The 18,324-nt window shown below is 37.6% G+C and overlaps 1 protein-coding gene across 16 annotated transcripts in view; it reads left to right on the forward strand.

The window, feature by feature from the left end:
* Positions 1-18,324, forward strand: part of MAP2 (microtubule associated protein 2) — a 298,127-nt gene that overhangs the window by 252,860 nt on the left and 26,943 nt on the right. For 7 of the 16 annotated variants that reach the window (XM_046018967.1, XM_046018965.1, XM_046018968.1 and 4 more), the window contains 5 exons: positions 4,673-8,410; positions 8,621-8,827; positions 8,998-9,132; positions 11,977-12,038; positions 17,638-17,785. In XM_046018967.1, the coding sequence (XP_045874923.1) occupies positions 4,673-8,410; positions 8,621-8,827; positions 8,998-9,132; positions 11,977-12,038; positions 17,638-17,785 (4,290 nt within the window). Of the gene's footprint in view, positions 1-2,626; positions 2,873-4,672; positions 8,411-8,620; positions 8,828-8,997; positions 9,133-11,976; positions 12,039-17,637; positions 17,786-18,324 lie in introns of all 16 variants that reach the window. The other 9 variants (XM_046018969.1, XM_046018974.1, XM_046018971.1 and 6 more) reach the window with 6 other exon arrangements.

Genomic DNA, 18,324 nt, shown 5'->3' on the forward strand with positions numbered 1-18,324 from the left:
GACCATATGCTTCATTCTCAGTGTACCTTCCGAGCGGGGTGGGAGGGAAAGGAGCCTGTTTTTTCCATATGAAAGTGAAGTCCCTATATAGTTTATATGTCTAGCCAAATACTTCATCTACAATAAGCCTGATTTGAGGCATAGGAGTATTTTCTTGTTCTGTATCATTGCTTCTGAAGACAAAGCCCAAAAAGGGGTGGGAGTGGGGGAGGGAGGAAAAAGAGTTCAGTTAAAGTATGACTCCTTTCTGCTCCCTGTAAATAAACCAGCGGGGGACGAACACATCCTCTTACTCAAACTGAGGAAGAGGATCCTGTGTATAATTTTTTTTCCTCCTTGAATACAGAATATTACTGGGATCAGACTTAAATAGCATTAGCCTTCTTTTTAGTGCCGTGTCAATACGTAAGCTCCTTAAAAGAGAAAATTCATGAATCTGTGTAGGGCAGAAGGCATGTTACAGATGAATGTATGTCCCCTAATCACTTAATCATCTACAGAAACTACAGAGGCTCCCCCAAGAGACTAAATATTGGCTCACATGAGCAGACCTGGGCTGAAGTGAAGGAAAGATCCAAAGCCTTTGTCATTCCACGCTCAGAAAGCTAGCAGACCATAGTGTATAACTGGCTGTGATGAGGGCGGTAGGCTGAAATTTATCTCATTCTAACTAGGTAGTTTTGTAAAGGAAAACAAAATTAAAGCTAAAACATATTTTGTGTAGGTTAAAGGCTTATTCTCAAATAGGGAAAAATGACTTGTATGCACAAAGAGTTTATTTCCATACAGGACAGTATTTAATGAAAGGCAGATAGTTCTAAGGCAGTGGGAATAAACTCAGAGACTACCAACGACATTCATGATAATAAACTTCTTCAAGGATCCATGGGAAAACAAAGATCACCGATAGCTCAGACACTCTAATAGAGAAATATAACCCACATGGAGTAAAAGTAAATTCTAAGAGTGTGACCTTAACAACGATTAAGAAAAATACGTGAAATTTTGAGTGAGAAACAGGTGGAAATAGGCATGATTTATACAAAATGAAGAAATGGAAAGCCAGAAGGTTATATGGATTTGGAAAATATGCTGATTAAATTGATTAGACTTTACCCAAGAAGGTGCCATGAGTAAAGCAGTTACAGTGAAAGTCTCTCACCTTTAGAGATTAGAAATCTCTAATTCTGTGGCATTATAAAAATGACCTTAATAATAACTTGGAATCTGAATTTTTAAAATGTTACTTGCATAATTAAATGACAAACATGAAAGTTCCTGAGTGCTAAGTGGGAGGAAATAGATGTAGTACTTCTCCCCTCCCCCACCCCCTGCCCAGGGGTCTAAATAGTTCTCAAAAAAGAAGATTCCTTTCCTTTCCTTTCCAGCTGTAGTCTTTCTCACCGGGCCATTTAAACAATGTTTCATATGAATTTTATCCAAATCTTTCATTTGTAGAACTGTAAAGCATCTTATATACTCCCCTTTAGTTTCTTAAGCAATAAAATGGAATTTATTTTACTGACATTTGAAAGTGCAAATGAGAAGCAACTGAACGTGATAATTCATGGCCTAAGTGTGCTTTTTACATTTTAATTATTAATATTTAATATATTAATATATAATATATTATATACTAATATATACACCTATTTGGGGAAGATATTTTGGCAGTTTGGTTGCCATTCAGTTATCTTGGTGGTTTGGTTTTGAACTGCAGAAACAAGACTTTACAGGTAATGCGCACATTGTCGTACTCAGGATCAAGGGCAACTACACACAGTATATCAAGGGCATAAGCAATACGGTAACAGTTCTGTCCCTGAGGTAGACTTTTCTAAATGCTAAGATGCCATTTTACCTGGACCTTGCTTTTCAAAATAGTTTGCTTACTCCTTGCAATTTTTTACATTCTCCCATATCATATAATGCAATGAAGGGAAAATAAATTGAGTTAGGAACTTTTGGCCTTAAAAATGTTGCATAAATTATATTAAAATATTATTTAATACTTTAAATACTCGAGACTTTGGCCCTTAAATACCAAATAAGATAGTGTTGATGGATTCCATGAAAAAGCTATTAGGGTAAATTATTATTGTTGAGGCCGGGTGTTTTTTATTCTCCAAGATTCTTTACTGAAGTTTGCATGTTTTAAATAAAGTAATCAGAAATTCATATGGAGGGGCTTACTGCATTGGAGAAAACAGCCCATGTCTAGCAAACATAAAGGTTTTTTCAGTCCGTCAATGCATCTGTCTTTTCATAACCATCTGTTACCCAGCAGCTTCCTACATGTGTGTGCAACTGACTGCCATCTCCACTAAGGGGAATAGAGCAATAAAACCCTTTCAGCTCTCAAGTTTTCAAATAAATAGCCTTTTAACGAGACTTTAAAAGGCATCATTATTAGCGGATTTTATATATATATACATATATGTATATGACCATTTCCCAAGCAATACATAATGCACGATGCATTCGAATCTGAATCTGCTCATCCAAATGGTAAAGAAGGTTCTGGCGAGGTCCATGTAATGGAGCTGAAAGTGTTCCTTGAGTAATATTTCTGCCATTGTGTGTATTGTTCTGTGGTCATGATGTCAACATCTTTTTCATCCCTAAGAAGAAGAAACGCTAGAGGGAACAATGGCTGAGGAAGAGACACCTGCCACTCTTCCTGGGAAAGAGTGCGGGGCTGCCAAGGCCTCAGACCAACCCCAGGCCCTCAGGGAGGGCCCCGTGGAGTCTAGTGCGGAGGCTCACATAGCTCCTGAAGAGAGTGCCCCAGCAGGGGCCCCACAGGAGAAAAGTGTAAAAGAGGTCACGGAGGTGTCTCCAGAAGTAACAGTTCCTTCCTCTGCCAGGGAAGGTGTGTCTTTCCTAGGATTTGCATGTGTTTTGTTGCAAATGATCTCTTCAACAGCTTACCGATGCCTTTCCAATGCTATTCCATGGCTTGGTCTCTTCATGATCCGAGACCGATGTTGTAGGTTTAATGAGCAGAGTGTGGCTTGCACAGGTGCTGTGTGGCAGCTAGGTTTTCCAGTGCTGCAGCTGAGTCTTGGTTTTACTTTGCCATGATACAGTACGCTTTGCAGCCAGGCTGACGGTGCTGTGTGAGCTTTTTGTCCGCCCTCCCTCACCCCGCCCCCGCCTCATCTCCAAGTGTTTGCCAGCCACATTGCTAATACATGTGTATTTTTCTTTTTATTTTTGGGACAGCAATTCATATGCTTTTCTTTCAAACTGTGGAGTTGGATTTTGGCACATAGAAGCTTAAATGGTAGAATTGTTTTTGTTTGCAACCGCAATGTGCTATATTTTTTATGCTCCGATGAATACTGGTTTGGTTTCCTTAAAAGCTCCTGCTGATGCTTCTCATATCATTTCCTCTCCATGGCAGCCAACATCTTTGACCATCACCATATCTCTTGAGTTTTCATTCATCTAACCTCTATTAGAAGTTCATAAAGTACTTCTTTCCTACTGTTCCAACAGGACACACAGGTGTATAAGGTAATGATGATCCATACACTTGCTCTTCGAGCAATGACTGAATTTTATTATTTGTCCCTAAATCTTTTCCAGATAGTTACATTTAGCCCTAATGACCACAATGAGACACCTGTGACCTTAAAACACAAGTGAGATTTCTGGTTGGTGAACAAATGAAAATAAATTTTCATTTATTTTCTAATGAAAATAAAGAGCCTTTTAATTTCTGTGGAGCATCTTTAAAGCCACTACTTAGTGCCTCACTGTCGGTCATGTTCCAGGGAATGAGGTCACGACCAGGGAGAGAAAGATATTATAACTGGCTCTCTTTAAACTTTTAATCACATGACATCCCAGTATTTTTTTAAAGAGTTTATTTATTTATTTGACACCCAGTATTAATAATATAATTCAGATTTTCTTATATCTGTCGTAAGGTTAACTAATGATTAGGAATTTAAAATGTTGAATTAAAAAAATATGTTGAATTTGTGGTAGAAATCACCTTGTCAATTTTTAGGTCCTATCATTTAAAGTTAATAGCAGATATTTACTTATATTCCTGAAATTTAATCTCAGATGACTCCTAAAAAAATGATGTCAGTAACTTTTCCGTGGTCAAAAACTTGGTCCTGGCATTTATAAATCAATTAACTTGATTTTAACATAATACTTACTGGGAATGAATTGGCCTTCTGCCCACGGCCTGCCAGTTCATTTTTAAATGAGAACACAAATGAAAAAGTTCAGTAGACATTCATACATTTTTCATATTTAGTCCTTAATGTATTCTTGTACCTAATATTACTGACTTATTCAATATTCTTTAATTTATCATTTTTGTCTGCAGGAGGCACATGAAATTTTTTTGCTACTGCAATACACATTACATAGTGTTTAGGAGAGCCCAAACAAAGGAGAAAAAAGTATTCAAAATACACAAGTCCTGTATACATTAGTTTGCAACAGGAGTCCATTTCAGCAGTAGGACAAATATATCTCAGTCCTGACATTTCCATATCGATTTTTAAATGGGTAGCATGCTTGCATGTTCCATAGTTTTGTTTTGTTTTCTTACCCTACCATTCATTTGTCATTTCAAAATATAATTTGAAGCTTACTGCCTAAAAGCACTTGCCTATTATTTGTTTAAAAATCAACCCAATTACTTCAGGTTTACTTCCAGCCTCGAAGATGGAGTTCCAGGATCAACAGGAGTTGACTCCCTCCCCAGCTGAGCCATTAGACAAGAAGGACAAGGAGTCGGAGAAACAAAGTAAGCCTGGTGAAGACCTTAAACATGCTGCCTTAGTTTCTCAGCCTGAGACAACTAAAATTTCTCCTGACGAAAAGGACATGCAAGGCCCAGAAGAAGAAAAAGCGCCTCTCACTCTATTTGGGCATACTCTTAGTGCCGGGCTCGAAGACACGAAACAGAAGACAGAACCAAGCCTCGTGGTGCCTGGAATTGGCCTCTCTGCAGAGCCCCCAGCTCCAAAAGAGCAAAAGGACTGGTTCATCGAAATGCCAATGGAAGCCAAAAAGGACGAGTGGGGTTTAGCTGCTCCCATCTCGCCGGGCCCCCTCACCCCCATGAAGGGAAAAGATGTCCTCGAGGATATCCCCAGATGGGAAGGGAAACAGTTTGATTCTCCCATGCCCAGTCCCTTTCAGGCTGGCAGCTTCACTCTTCCTTTAGATGTCATGAAGAATGAAATCGTTGCAGAAGCATCGCCCTTTGCCCCTGCCCTGTTACAATCCGATGACAAAAAATCTCTGGAAGAAACCAGTGGCCCAGCAACTGCCAAAGATAGTTCTAAAGCTCAAGAGCCCCACAAGGACAAGCCTGACAAAATGGGAGAAGCACCAGCCCCAGAGGCAATCACCTTACCCAAAGACGCCCACATTCCAACCGTGGAAGAATGTGTCCCAGGGACAGTTTTAGGAGAGGAGAAAGGGGCGATAAAGCTCGAGGGTGCACAGGAAAAAGAGCAGGATGCGGAGCTCCCTGAAAAGGAATCTCTGCTGAAGCTGGAAGAAAAAATAACCATTTCTGACAAAGAAGCCATGCCGAAGGAGAGTGAGCCCCCGAAACTGACAGATGGAGAAACGGGCATTATTCAGCCCTGCGTGGAGCACACCCTCTCAAAAGAAGAACAGAAAGGCCAAGAGCCTACCGCAGAGCCATTAAAACAGGACTCATTCCCTGTCAGTTTGGAGCAAGCCGCGACAGACTCAGCTGCGACCTCTAAGACGCCGGAGAAAGTCACGACCGAACCGGCTGCGGTACGTGAAAAGAGTGCAGCCCAGGACCTTTTTGAAGAAAAAATTGCAGACAAAGATATTAAGCTGGAAGGGGTTGAGGCTGCAGCCACAGCCGAGCTCGACATGCCGTTTTATGAAGATAAGTCGGGAATGTCCAAGTATTTTGAAACATCTGCCTTAAAAGATGAAGTGACAAAAAGCATCCAGCCAGGCAGTGATTACTATGAACTAAGTGACACCAGAGAAAGCGTCCGAGAGTCTTTCGAGACCATATCCCCCGTGTGTAAAAACGGAGACAAGGGACTGGAGGCGGGTAAAGAAGCCCAGCCCAGTCCTGCCGCACAAGAGACAGGGTACAGCACTCTTGCACAGAGTTATCCGTCTGATCTGCCTGAAGAACCCAGTTCTCCTCAAGAAAGAATGTTTACTATCGATCCAAAAGTGTATGGAGAGAAGCGGGACCTCCACAGTAAGAATAAGGACGACCTGACGCTGAGCAGGAGTTTAGGACTCGGTGGGAGGTCTGCGATAGAACAAAGGAGCATGTCCATCAACTTGCCCATGTCTTGCCTGGATTCCATAGCCCTCGGATTTAACTTCGGTCGGGGACATGATCTCTCTCCTCTGGCTTCGGATATTCTAACCAACACCAGTGGAAGTATGGACGAAGGGGATGATTACCTTCCAGCCACAACACCTGCACTGGAGAAAGCCCCCTCTTTCCCCGTGGAAAGCAAAGAGGAAGAACAGTCAGAGGGGGAAAAAGCTGCCGGGCAGCAAACTACTCAAGTTGAGACCTCGTGTGAGTCACCTTTCTTAGCCAAAGATTATTACAAAAATGGTACCGTCATGGCGCCTGATCTGCCTGAAATGCTAGATCTGGCCGGCACAAGGTCAAGATTAGCTTCCGTGAGCACAGATGCTGAGGTGGCCAGGAGGAAGTCAGTCCCATCGGAGACTGTGGTTGAGGAGAGTGTTACCAGCTTGCCCCCTGTCACCGATGAAAACCATGTCATCGTAAAAACAGATAGTCAGCTTGAAGACCTGGGCTACTGCGTGTTCAATAAATACACAGTCCCGCTCCCTTCACCCGTTCAAGACAGTGAGAATTTGTCAGGGGAGAGTGGCTCCTTTTATGAAGGCACTGATGACAAAATGCGAAGAGATCTAGCCACAGACCTTTCCTTGATTGAAGTAAAATTGGCAGCTGCCGGAAGAGTCAAAGATGAGTTTGGTGCTGAGAAAGAAGTGTCCCCGCATATCTCTGGTGACAAATCGGGACTGGGTAGGGAGTTCGATCAAGAGAGGAAAGCTAATGATAAGCTGGATACTGTATTGGAAAAGAGTGAAGAACATGCTGATGCGAAGGAACATGCCAAGGCAACAGAAGAGGTCAGTGATAAAGTTGAAACATTTGGATTAGGAGCCACCTACGAGCATCCTTCGACCAAAGAACCGACCGTATCAAAAGATGCTTCACCTCCCGCGGCAGAGAAAGCCGAGAAAGGTCTTAGTTCAGTGCCAGAAGTAGCTGAGGTTGAGCCGTCCAAAAAAGCTGAACCAGAACTGGATTTTGTTGCAAAGAAAGCTGACCAGGGTCCATTAGATGTGAAAATCAGTGACTTTGGACAGCTGGCCGCAGGGCTGACTGTCGATGCCGGAAAGGCAACAGAGCTTCAGCTCGAGGCTGCACAAGATCTCATCCCCTTATCTCCAGCACCTCAGGAGGCAGATGCATTTATGAGTGTTGAGTCTGGCCACATAAAAGAAGGCATTAAGGTCAGTGACACAGAAATCAAGGAGAAAGTGGCCAAGCCTGACTTGGTGCACCAGGAGGCTGTAGACAAGGAAGAGTCCTACGAGTCCAGCGGTGAGCATGAGAGCCTCACCATGGAGTCCTTGAAAGCCGATGAGGGCAAAAAGGAAACCTCCCCAGAGTCCTCTCTCATTCAAGATGAGATTGCCATCAAATTGTCGGTAGAGATACCTTGTGCACCTGCTGTTTCGGAGGCTGATTTAGTCCCAGATGAGAGAGCTGATGTCCAAATGGAATTCATTCAGCAGCCGAAAGAAGAAAGCAAAGAGACCCCAGATATCTCGGTCACGCCCTCCGACGTCGCAGAGCCCTTACCTGAAGCCACCGGGGCTGCACCCGCAGAGGCTCAGAGTGAGGAAGAAGAGATAGAAGCCCGGGGAGAATACGATAAACTGCTCTTCCGCTCAGACACCCTTCAGATTACCGACCTGGGCGTCCCAGGTGTCAGGGAAGAATTCGTGGAGACCTGTCCCGGTGAGCACAAAGGCGTGATTGAGTCCGTTGTGACCATCGAGGATGACTTTATCACTGTGGTGCAAACCACAACGGATGAAGGGGAGTCGGGTTCGCACAGCGTGCGTTTTGCAGCCCTAGAGCAGCCTGAGATGGAGAGGAGACCATCCCCCCATGCTGAAGAAGAGCTCGAAGTAGAAGAGGCAGCCGAAGCCCAGGCGGAACCCAAGGACGGCTCCCCGGAGGCTCCAGCTTCCCCTGAGAGAGAAGAGGTTGCCCTCTCAGAATATAAGACGGAAACCTATGATGATTACAAAGACGAGACCACCATTGATGACTCCATCATGGATGCTGACAGCCTCTGGGTGGACACTCAAGGTGTGCATTTTTTAAAATTTTCTACTTCCAAATAAAATCCAATAACCTAATGGATTTCTTTCTTGTTTTAAACATATTTAAATGTCTCTTTATCTCTATTTTGCATTTTGTTAAATATATGAAGGATTTGGTACATTTGTTACTAATGTTTTCGCTGTTGTTGTTATTGTTGTTGTTGTTGTTGTTGTCATGGTTTGCTTTGATCCGCAGATGATGATAGGAGCATCATGACAGAACAGTTAGAAACTATTCCTAAAGAGGAGAAAGCTGAAAAGGAAGCTCGGAGACCATCTCTTGAGAAACATAGAAAAGAAAAGCCTTTTAAAACCGGGAGAGGCAGAATTTCCACTCCTGAAAGAAAAATAGCTAAAAAGGAACCTAGCACAGTCTCCAGAGATGAAGTGAGAAGGAAAAAAGGTTCATTTCACCATAACTTCTTTCAAAATGTTTTTGAATTCATTATTACTCTTTTGTAGAAGAAACTTCCTAACAGTGGTAACTAATTATTTATGAAATTCCGTTCGGTTTGGCTCCAAGTGTTTATTTTCTCCTGATGGTATGCTTTTTTGTGTTTTCTTTATTCGTAGCAGTTTATAAGAAGGCTGAACTTGCTAAAAAAACAGAAGTTCAGGCCCACTCTCCCTCCAGGAAATTCATTTTAAAACCTGCTATCAAATATACTAGACCAACTCATCTCTCCTGTGTTAAGCGGAAAACCACAGGTGACTCTTCAGTTCTGCAATGTGGCTGGCAAACATAGACATGTATTTTTTTTTATCTCATGCCTGTAGCAGCTTCTTCATTTTGTTTTTCTTCCGAGAATCTTAGCAGTCATGAACAATTTTGCTATTAAATGTCTTGTATCATTATTCTTTTTTTTTTTCCCCTCCCTGCAGAAGAGGTCATGACCATCTGTTTCTTTGTCATGCTCAGACTTAGCAGTGATTTTATCTTGGCATTGTACTCTAGTGTCACGTTCTGGGGATTCCTCTTTTCATTCTGTGTGTTTGGTTAGACGATGACGATGAATATAACCGTGGTATGCATTCTCATTATTTTGCTTATTTATCTCTCTCATGCTTAAACCCATACTATATTTGTCCTTTTCTCTACATGGTTACTGCCAAATCTGTTACTGATGTTGATGAATTTGCCAAGAATGGGTAGTGATTTCAAGATTGAAAATGAAAAGCAAATCTGGGGTAAAATTGTGATTGCAAAATTACTTTGCTTCAGATGAAAGGAAAAAAAAAGATGAAATTGCCTTCTCATCCCATTAGATTTTATTCCTCGTATCCGAAATTAGCAAGGCTTTCAATTCACTGTACTACGTCTCCTCACTGACAATTTGTCATTGGGATTTTCTTAAATGTGTTGGATTCAAACTGCTAATTTTTCTATATAATTTAGTATTCAGAATTCCCAGATAAATCTCCTTCCCCCAGAATTTCTTAGAACTTAGGTGTATTTCTATGTTGCCATCTTCTTATTTTTCTGTCTTCTTCAAATATGCTTGTTTTTAATTTCTTAAAAAAGTGGTGAAATGAAGGAGTAAAACTTATTACAAATCACAATAAAAGCTCATACAATATCTATAATGCAAACTCTATTCCTAAATTTCAGTGCAAAGTGTTCATTTTAATGTGTAATTATCCCAGGATAATCTTAGTTCGCAATGCATTTTATTGTAGCATTTATTAAGTAGCACAATTGCAAGCTACAAAATTAGATATCAAATTGCTAAATCAGAAAAGAATATTTACCTTTACATTGTATATTAGAAGTGCCTTTATATAGGGGTAAAAAAAAAAGAGTGCCTTTATGTAAACCTTCTGATGGCTTTAATGATTAAGAGCAGCATTAACCTTTGTAAGAAAAAGAAAATCAAGGTAATCTATGGTTTTATGATAGTCAATAAAATTTCAAGTATTCTGTATTGTTCATATGGGAATCATCTCATGAGCTTTCCTCCAAGAACTTTAATCTTTAAGGCAATATTTGAAAGTGGATGGCCCATAAATTATACAGTTGATGATAAAAGTTCAGGATGAAAAGTGTTTCTCAGAAATTGATATGACATCTCCAACTCTTCTATTCTAATTCATTTGCTCTTAATTTGGAATTTTACTTCAAATTAGACAAATGCTTGAACAGGCAGACTCTCTTGGTTGGGCATAAAAATCCTTTATCATGTATAAGAGGATGAAAGAATATATCAGTATTATGGAATTTTGGAGGAAACATCAAATGTTTTGGTGAAGCGTTTGACATGTTATTGGTATTCGATTTCCCACACTGAGAATGAATTGCCTTTTTAACTCATTCATTAAAGGAAATTTAAGATCTTTGGACTAATTAGGATCTTCCCTTAGTCTGTTCAAATATTAAAATATTCAAGCAGATAGCATATACCGAACACGGATGTTATTGGCTTGAAGCAATCTGTATGTCACAGAAATTTAAGAAATATTACAGAGCTATTAGTAAAGCATTATTTGCACTGCTTCTTAAAAAAAATCATTCCAGAGTCTGTGAATAATCTTACTAGCTAGTCCTAAATAGCATATAGCATCTTGATTGTTGTTAGAGTTGCACGTGGTGTAAGAATCGTTTTTGAAATTCATTTGGAGTGCTTATAAGCATAAGCTTTGTCCCCCCTGGGATTTTCTCTTTTCTGAAAGAAAATAGGAAGAGGTAACTATACAAGCTTGTGCCTGACGTTCTCTAAGAACAATTTTTAAATAGGGATAGTTTTTCCAAAACTCAAAGGATTGTTTTCAATCATGAGAAATATTTGAGTCATGTCAGGTAAGTCATCAACAGAAAATGTGCTGGAGATAGTGGAGTTTAAAACTGAAACCAGAGGTATAAAACAGCACCAAGAGAAACAACAGTAACAGATGTGGTAATAATTTCATACAGGAAGTGCATGTGTAGAACATGTTCTGTATTACTGAACTTAAAATTCCTCTCGTGTTTTCTTTCCTTGACAAGCTATTTTTCTTCTCATGTGGTACGTTTCACGTCAAACAAGTGTGTCATTTATATTGTGAAATGAAGGGGTACAGAGGGAAAGGGGTTGGCTGAGTTTGGAATAAGAAATGTAGGAATATCTGTGGGTATGCCACTGGCTACAAAAAGAGGGCTTGGGAATCTCCGTGAACACTCTTTAATATCGTGCCAACCCTAGAAACCAATCACTCCCCTTTTATTAAATGCTACAGCATTGGATTGTTGTTCTGTGACTTTCGTTCTAAAGGATCTATGCTCGTGTAGTAACAGTATTTAGAGGTACCGTGGTAACCAATAGGAAATTATTTGGTGTGCTTACCGTGCCTTGGAACACCTGGGTTATATTAATTAGCACACACTATAGCGGGAGCCACATGCTAGAATGTTCTTATTCAGGTTTCTTCAGTTACTCAATTCAAATCTCAAAATAATCAAAGTTTTGCTTTGCATTATTCTGTTGACACAACTGAGTATCCAAAAGATACTGAAAAATTCATTTGTGTGGTTGTTAAGCCACTAAGTTTGGGGTTGTTTATATCTTCTTTTTTTGACAGCAACAGGTGGTGAATCAACTCAGGCTTCCAGTGTATTTAAACAAGCAAAGGACAAAGTCTCTGTGAGTAAAATATTTTTTTTTTCTTGCTTTTTGCTTGAAGTTCCCTTTGGTATTGGTGGCAACATCTCAATAACTTTAGATATATAGTAGACCTCAGATGTTCACTCTTAAATATAATTTTAAATCGTTCACTCACCCACAATGATTCTTGGTGGCATTGAGGCATGTCTCAGTGTCTTCTGGAATGACATGTGATAGCAGTTGGAGAGGGCAGAGCTGGGATATAGGCTGCCTCTTTTTTAGTAGAATGGAAAGAAATGATAATCTGGCAAAAATAAGAGAACTCAATTTATTTACTTTTCACAGAATCAAGATAAATCATTATGATCAACACTAAACCGTATTTGATGTACATTTTCATTATTGTTACTACAAAATAAAAATATGAGAAAATTAAACAATATGGATGAGCAACCATAAGTAAAAATGTATCATAATCCCTTTACCTAAAGAAAATGACAGTAACCATTTTGATGTAAAATATTTATTTTTCTCTACTCATTTTAGGTATATTAACATAAATGGAAACACTGCATCAGTTTTTTAACTAAAAAATAAACAGATTTCCCTGTTGTTAAACATTCTCGTACATCACTTTAATGACTACATTGTATTGTGTTTTATTTATTTATAGTGATATACTTGTTCAATTCCTTATTGTTTGACTTTTAAACTATTTTTATTACCATTTTAACAATATTCCTGTAGAAATCTTTTTGGCTTAATCTGTGGTTGCATCTATATGCTTTTCCTTAGGATAATTTCCTAGTAGTAAAATTACTGTTTTAAGAAGAAAGTCTACATTTAAAGTTTTGCTACACATTGTCAGATTGTCCAGAAAGGTTCTACTAACTTATACGTCCTCTAGCTGTATGTAAGAGTGCCCATGTTCATTATTATTACTAGATATTCCTATGCTTTTTCTATATTTGCCAAGTTATGGAGCTAAAATGTTTTAATTTGGTTGCACTGATGATATTTAACTTCTTCATGTTTATAATCTTTCAAATTTGTTTTTTTATCTTATGATTGACCATTATTTTTTTAACTTCCAAAAGAACAAAGCCAACAAGAAGTATTTTACTCTTTTCTGATTGAAGGGGAAAAAATTAAAAGACTACTAAGAGGGGCACCTGGCTTGCTCAGTTGGTGGATCAATTCATGATCTTGGGGTCATGAGTTCAAGCCCCACATTGGAAATAGAGATTACTTCAAAATAAAATCTTTAAAAAAATACCACTACTAAAGAATTCCTAAAATTATAGCAAATGGTTTGAATAATGTTAACTAGTGCACCACAATGTTCTGGAGTTTAGATATCATATAATTTGTAAATCAGAAGTCTTTGTTTACCATTCTAACGACTAATAAGATTTTGATGCAAGCAGTACAGCCACTCTGGGAAACAGTGTGGAGTTTCCTCAAAAAATCAAAAATAGAGCTACCCTACAACTCAACAATTGCACTACTGCATATCTACTCCAAAGATACAAATGTAGTGATCCAAAGGGACACCTGCATCCCAAAGTTTATAGCAACAGTGTCCACAATAGCCAAACTATGGAAAGAGCCCAGATGTCCATCGACAGATGAATGCATAAAGAAGATGTGATGTATATGCAATGGAATATTACTCAGCCATCAAAAAAATGAAATCTTGCTATTTGCAGCAGCATGGATGGAACTAGAGGGTATTATACTAAGTGAAGTAAGTGAATCAGAGAAAAACATTTATATGATTTCACGCACATGTGGAATTTAAGAAACAAAAGAGAGGAGTATAGGGGAAGGGAGGGGAAAACAAAACAAGACAAAATTAGAGGTGGAGACAAACCATAAGAGACTCTTAATCACAGGAAACAAACTGAGGGTTCCTGGAGGGGAAAGGGTGACGGGTGGGGTAACTGGGTGATAAACATTAAGGAGGGCATGTGATACAATGAGCACTGTGTGTTATATAAGACTGAATCACTGAACTCCACCTCTGAAACTAATAATACACTATATGTTAACTGAATTTAAATTATAAAAATAAAAATAAAAGGATTAAGAAAAATAAATAAAAACTAGTAAGATTTTAGATTTCTATCTTTTTACTGTGAAAAACAGAAATTCCTTTCCAATGACAGCCAAACTTTTTATATCATTTTGAACCTAAGGGACTTCATCTTAATTTTAAAAATTGATTTTTATATAATGTTTTCAGACATATTCCTGAACATAGAGCAAGCAATAAAATCCATATATTGCTTTGGTAAATATTGGACTTGAGAATACTTTAACTTCAAGATTTCTTTCTCTTTACCTCTTGTTTCTGATGGGGAACCAGTGAGTTGTGTTGTTGAGAGCAGAGTTATGAAGCAGATCATGTCCAGGTCTTGAACATTTATTAGCTATATGATCGTTTTCTCCATATGTCTTAATTTTCCAAAAATTAAGGGAGGAATAAAAATTCCCATGTCCTAAGTTAGGTATGAAAATTAAATATGGTTAATTATAAAACAGTATACTATAGAGTACCTAGAGTATAGTATTTATTCAATAAACAGTGATAGTTATTGTTGTTGCTGTTATTTGAAAGCTCAAAGTCTTTAGGATCAGATATAGAAAGTAAGTCAGTTTTCCTCCATTAAAAAAACATTTTTAATTGGACATTGTTCAGAAAACCTTTTTTTTTTAACTTTTCATTACTTTTTGACTTTTAATTCCAGTTAGTTAACATGTGGTGTAATCTTAGGTTTGGCTGTACAATATAGTGATCCAACACTTCCATCCACCACCTGGTGCTCGTCACAACAAGGGCACTTCTTAGTCACCATCACATATTTAACTCATTCTCCCATCCACCTCCCCTCTGGAAACCCATCATTTTGTTCTCTATAGTTAAGAGTCAGTTTCTTGGTCTCTTTCTCTCTCTGTCTCTCTCTTTTTTGCCCCTTTTGCTCATTTGTTTTGTTTGTTTGAAAAATATTTAGGAAATTTTCAAGTCCCTTTGTCATCAAGTAACCTAATGAGAATTTGTGTTCGATGCTTATCCTTAGGGGAAAAAAAAAAAAACATGTACATCTTCTGACACAAAGCTAATTTTTTTTTTCTCCTTATAAATGCCCATCTCACCTTTCTGAAGAAGAGAGAGATTAGGCCACGATTCCTTCTAACTTTTTCTCATTTAACATTTTTTTTCTTTCTTCATAATTTCATCCTCTTCCTAAAAATTTCCTAAAACCCCAAGACCAACTCTTATTTATCTGTGATTTCAGCACATTCATCAGAAAAATTCTTTGTGATTTTTCAGTTGATCTTTATTGTGACCCTGACCTATAATTCTTCATTTCATTTGCCGTGTATTTGTTGTGTTTTGTTTTTGTTCTGAGCAAATTGTCTCTTATTTTGAGTTATTGCAATTATTCCATTTTTTTCTTTCCTGTATCACTTTTGAAATTTGCTGTTCTGTGGCTAGCATTAATTAGAAAAGAAAGACGTGGGTCAACACAGGCCCACTACCCACACAGGACACTGGGTCTATAAAAGAAGAAGTGATGCGTGCAGTCTGTTAATGGGTCTGCCCCCATTAAAACACCTGTGGAACTTAAAACTTGAGATAAAGTCATCAATCTCAACTGCTGTTTTTGTAACAGCTAAATCATATTAATTATTGAAGACAAAAATATTCTTGGCTTCATCATACCTTTCTGTATTTTTAACAAAGTCCCCCATGAGATACGTAGCATGTGAGCATAAGTGTCCTCCCAAAGCCGTTCATCCAACCCACTGATTTTCACTTGCTGAATATCTCTCAGGGGACTATCGACACCTGGAAATAGTGGCTTTCATGGGCAATATCTTTAGTGCTAACTTTCATTTTTAGAATTTCTAACACATTATACAAACTGTGGTCTATACATAAAAATGTTACTAATTCTATAGTATAACTTGGCCCCCAGTAGGCATTTTACTCATAAAATGAGCTAATTTTATGTAAAATCTGTGATTTTCTGATGAAGTCAAAGTAGATATCTGAAAATATATTTTCTCAACTTTAAGAAAGTATTTTCCATTATGAAGCGTAAATACACCTTGTTCTAAAGTTCTTGAAATGTGATCAATACATTGATTATAAATATGCCTCTAAGGTTATATTTATTAAAGGAACAATTCCAACCAGCTCTCAAGACGTTTTCCAAATACAGTATCATTGGGAGACTTATAGATTAACCAGAACTTACATGTAGAATTCATGAAGAATATTTTGGTCTATATTCTCATATATGAATATTCTTAAGTTAGTTCCAGTTAAAAATGAGTTATTCAATGAAAATCTCTTGTTCTAACATAAATATATATTTCTATCATTGATTATAATCATTTATCATGTGGTCTTATTAAAAGTAGGCATTTAATTTCTTATATGTTTATACATTTTTTTTATAGTTTCATAGTTTGGTTTATTTTGTGATTTTGTTTGTTTTCTTTCATGGCTAGAATTCTACCTTGTCAAAGATTCCTGCCTTACAGGGTAGCTCAAAGTCCCCAAGATCCAGTTCTGCTTGCCTTAGTACGTCTCAAAGGGCTTCATTTTCTGACAGTTTTTCAATACAGTCCACCTCAGCAGGCTCCACAGACCGTTTGCCATACTCAGAATCAGGGAACAAGGTAAGGCAGCAGGTCAACTGAAGGTTCAGAAAAGAAAATAATTTTGGAGGTTATAAGACACAATTCAGTAAATATATAAAAAACAAAGACTAAACTTTAAAATATTTGACATATAAACCATAAACCCTCTTAAACAAAATTGAAAGTCTCAATAGTTATTAATAGTCAACCAGTAAAAAAAAGAAAAAAAGCCTCTTTCTAGGTAGACTGTTCATTATTATTTATTTATTTATCTGGTGTTTTGTAGAATTTCAAACACAAACCAATAAAATAAAATGTATTATATATAATACTATACATATTATATGTAATATATATTACTCATAGTATATAATATATAATGTTGTATCATCTAATAATGGCAAATTATATATAATATAATATACCATTTGGACTCAATCAGACACATCAGGATTTAATACTACCTCTGCTACTTATCAACTCGGTGATCTTGAAAAAATTATATAAACTAGTTCAGCCTGTTTCCTTGGTTATTAAATGCACATAGTATTTTGTGGCAAGAATTAAATCATAAATGGATGTAAAGCACTTAGAATTCCAATCACATAATGGATATAAGTGGTCATTGTTAATTGGTATGCATGCAATGCCCCTTGGCAGCCCTTTCTGATTAATAAGTTATTAAGCTAATGATGATTTTTTTAGTAAAATTATTAACTCACTGGAGATTACTTGAGTAAATTCATTTTATGCATTTATTATTTAGAATTTGAATTTCATGATCAATTACTAGAACTCCAAAATAATATATTTTATAAAACTTCTAGGCAAATATAACTCTAAGTTTCAAAGCAGAAATGCTTATAAATATATGAAATTCAGTAGTGTATATTAAAAGAAATTTATCAGCACAAGAGGAAAAATAGAGCATCCCTTTGTATAATTGAAGATTGACAAGAATCCAATTCTTTTTTTCCCCAATCAGGATGGAGTGACTAAGAGCCCAGAAAAGCGCTCTTCTCTGCCCAGACCCTCCTCCATTCTCCCTCCTCGTCGTGGTGTGTCAGGAGACAGAGATGAGAATTCATTCTCTCTCAACAGTTCCATCTCCTCTTCAGCACGGCGGACTACCAGTAGGTTTATTTTCATTTGGCTTCCTTTTTAATCCTTTAAGTGGCATAGAGCTTATTATGTGTTTATATTTTACATCTTCCAAGGAAAACACACACTGAGAACAGATTATATTTCCTCCAGGAATCAGAAAATCAAACTACTGATGGATCCAAAACACCTGTGTGAGTTAAAATGATTGTTGTGGAAAATGAGACCTACAAAGAAGTAATTAATAGAGAAAACCAATAGTCAGGAATTTTTAAAAATATATTATCTATGTAAGCTTAACCCTTCTTAGGAATCTAAGTCCTAAAATCTTACTGGAGACCCAATAATCAAAACCTCAGATTCTGCTCAATTTGTTAAGAATTTGCATTCCAATGAGGGTGTACACATAGCATGTTCAGAGCAATAGTTTCAGTTTCTTTTGATTGATGGCCCGTAATGAACTGGTTGGCAGTTATCACAGTTTAAATAAAAAATATAAAAATGTTCCAATCATTACCCACTCAGGAGTTGTGTTACTACCAAGATTATCTAGTTAAAGCATGGATTCAAA

This window comes from Meles meles, chromosome 9 (genome assembly GCF_922984935.1).
Source record: "Meles meles chromosome 9, mMelMel3.1 paternal haplotype, whole genome shotgun sequence".
Taxonomy (NCBI): Eukaryota; Metazoa; Chordata; class Mammalia; order Carnivora; family Mustelidae; genus Meles; species Meles meles.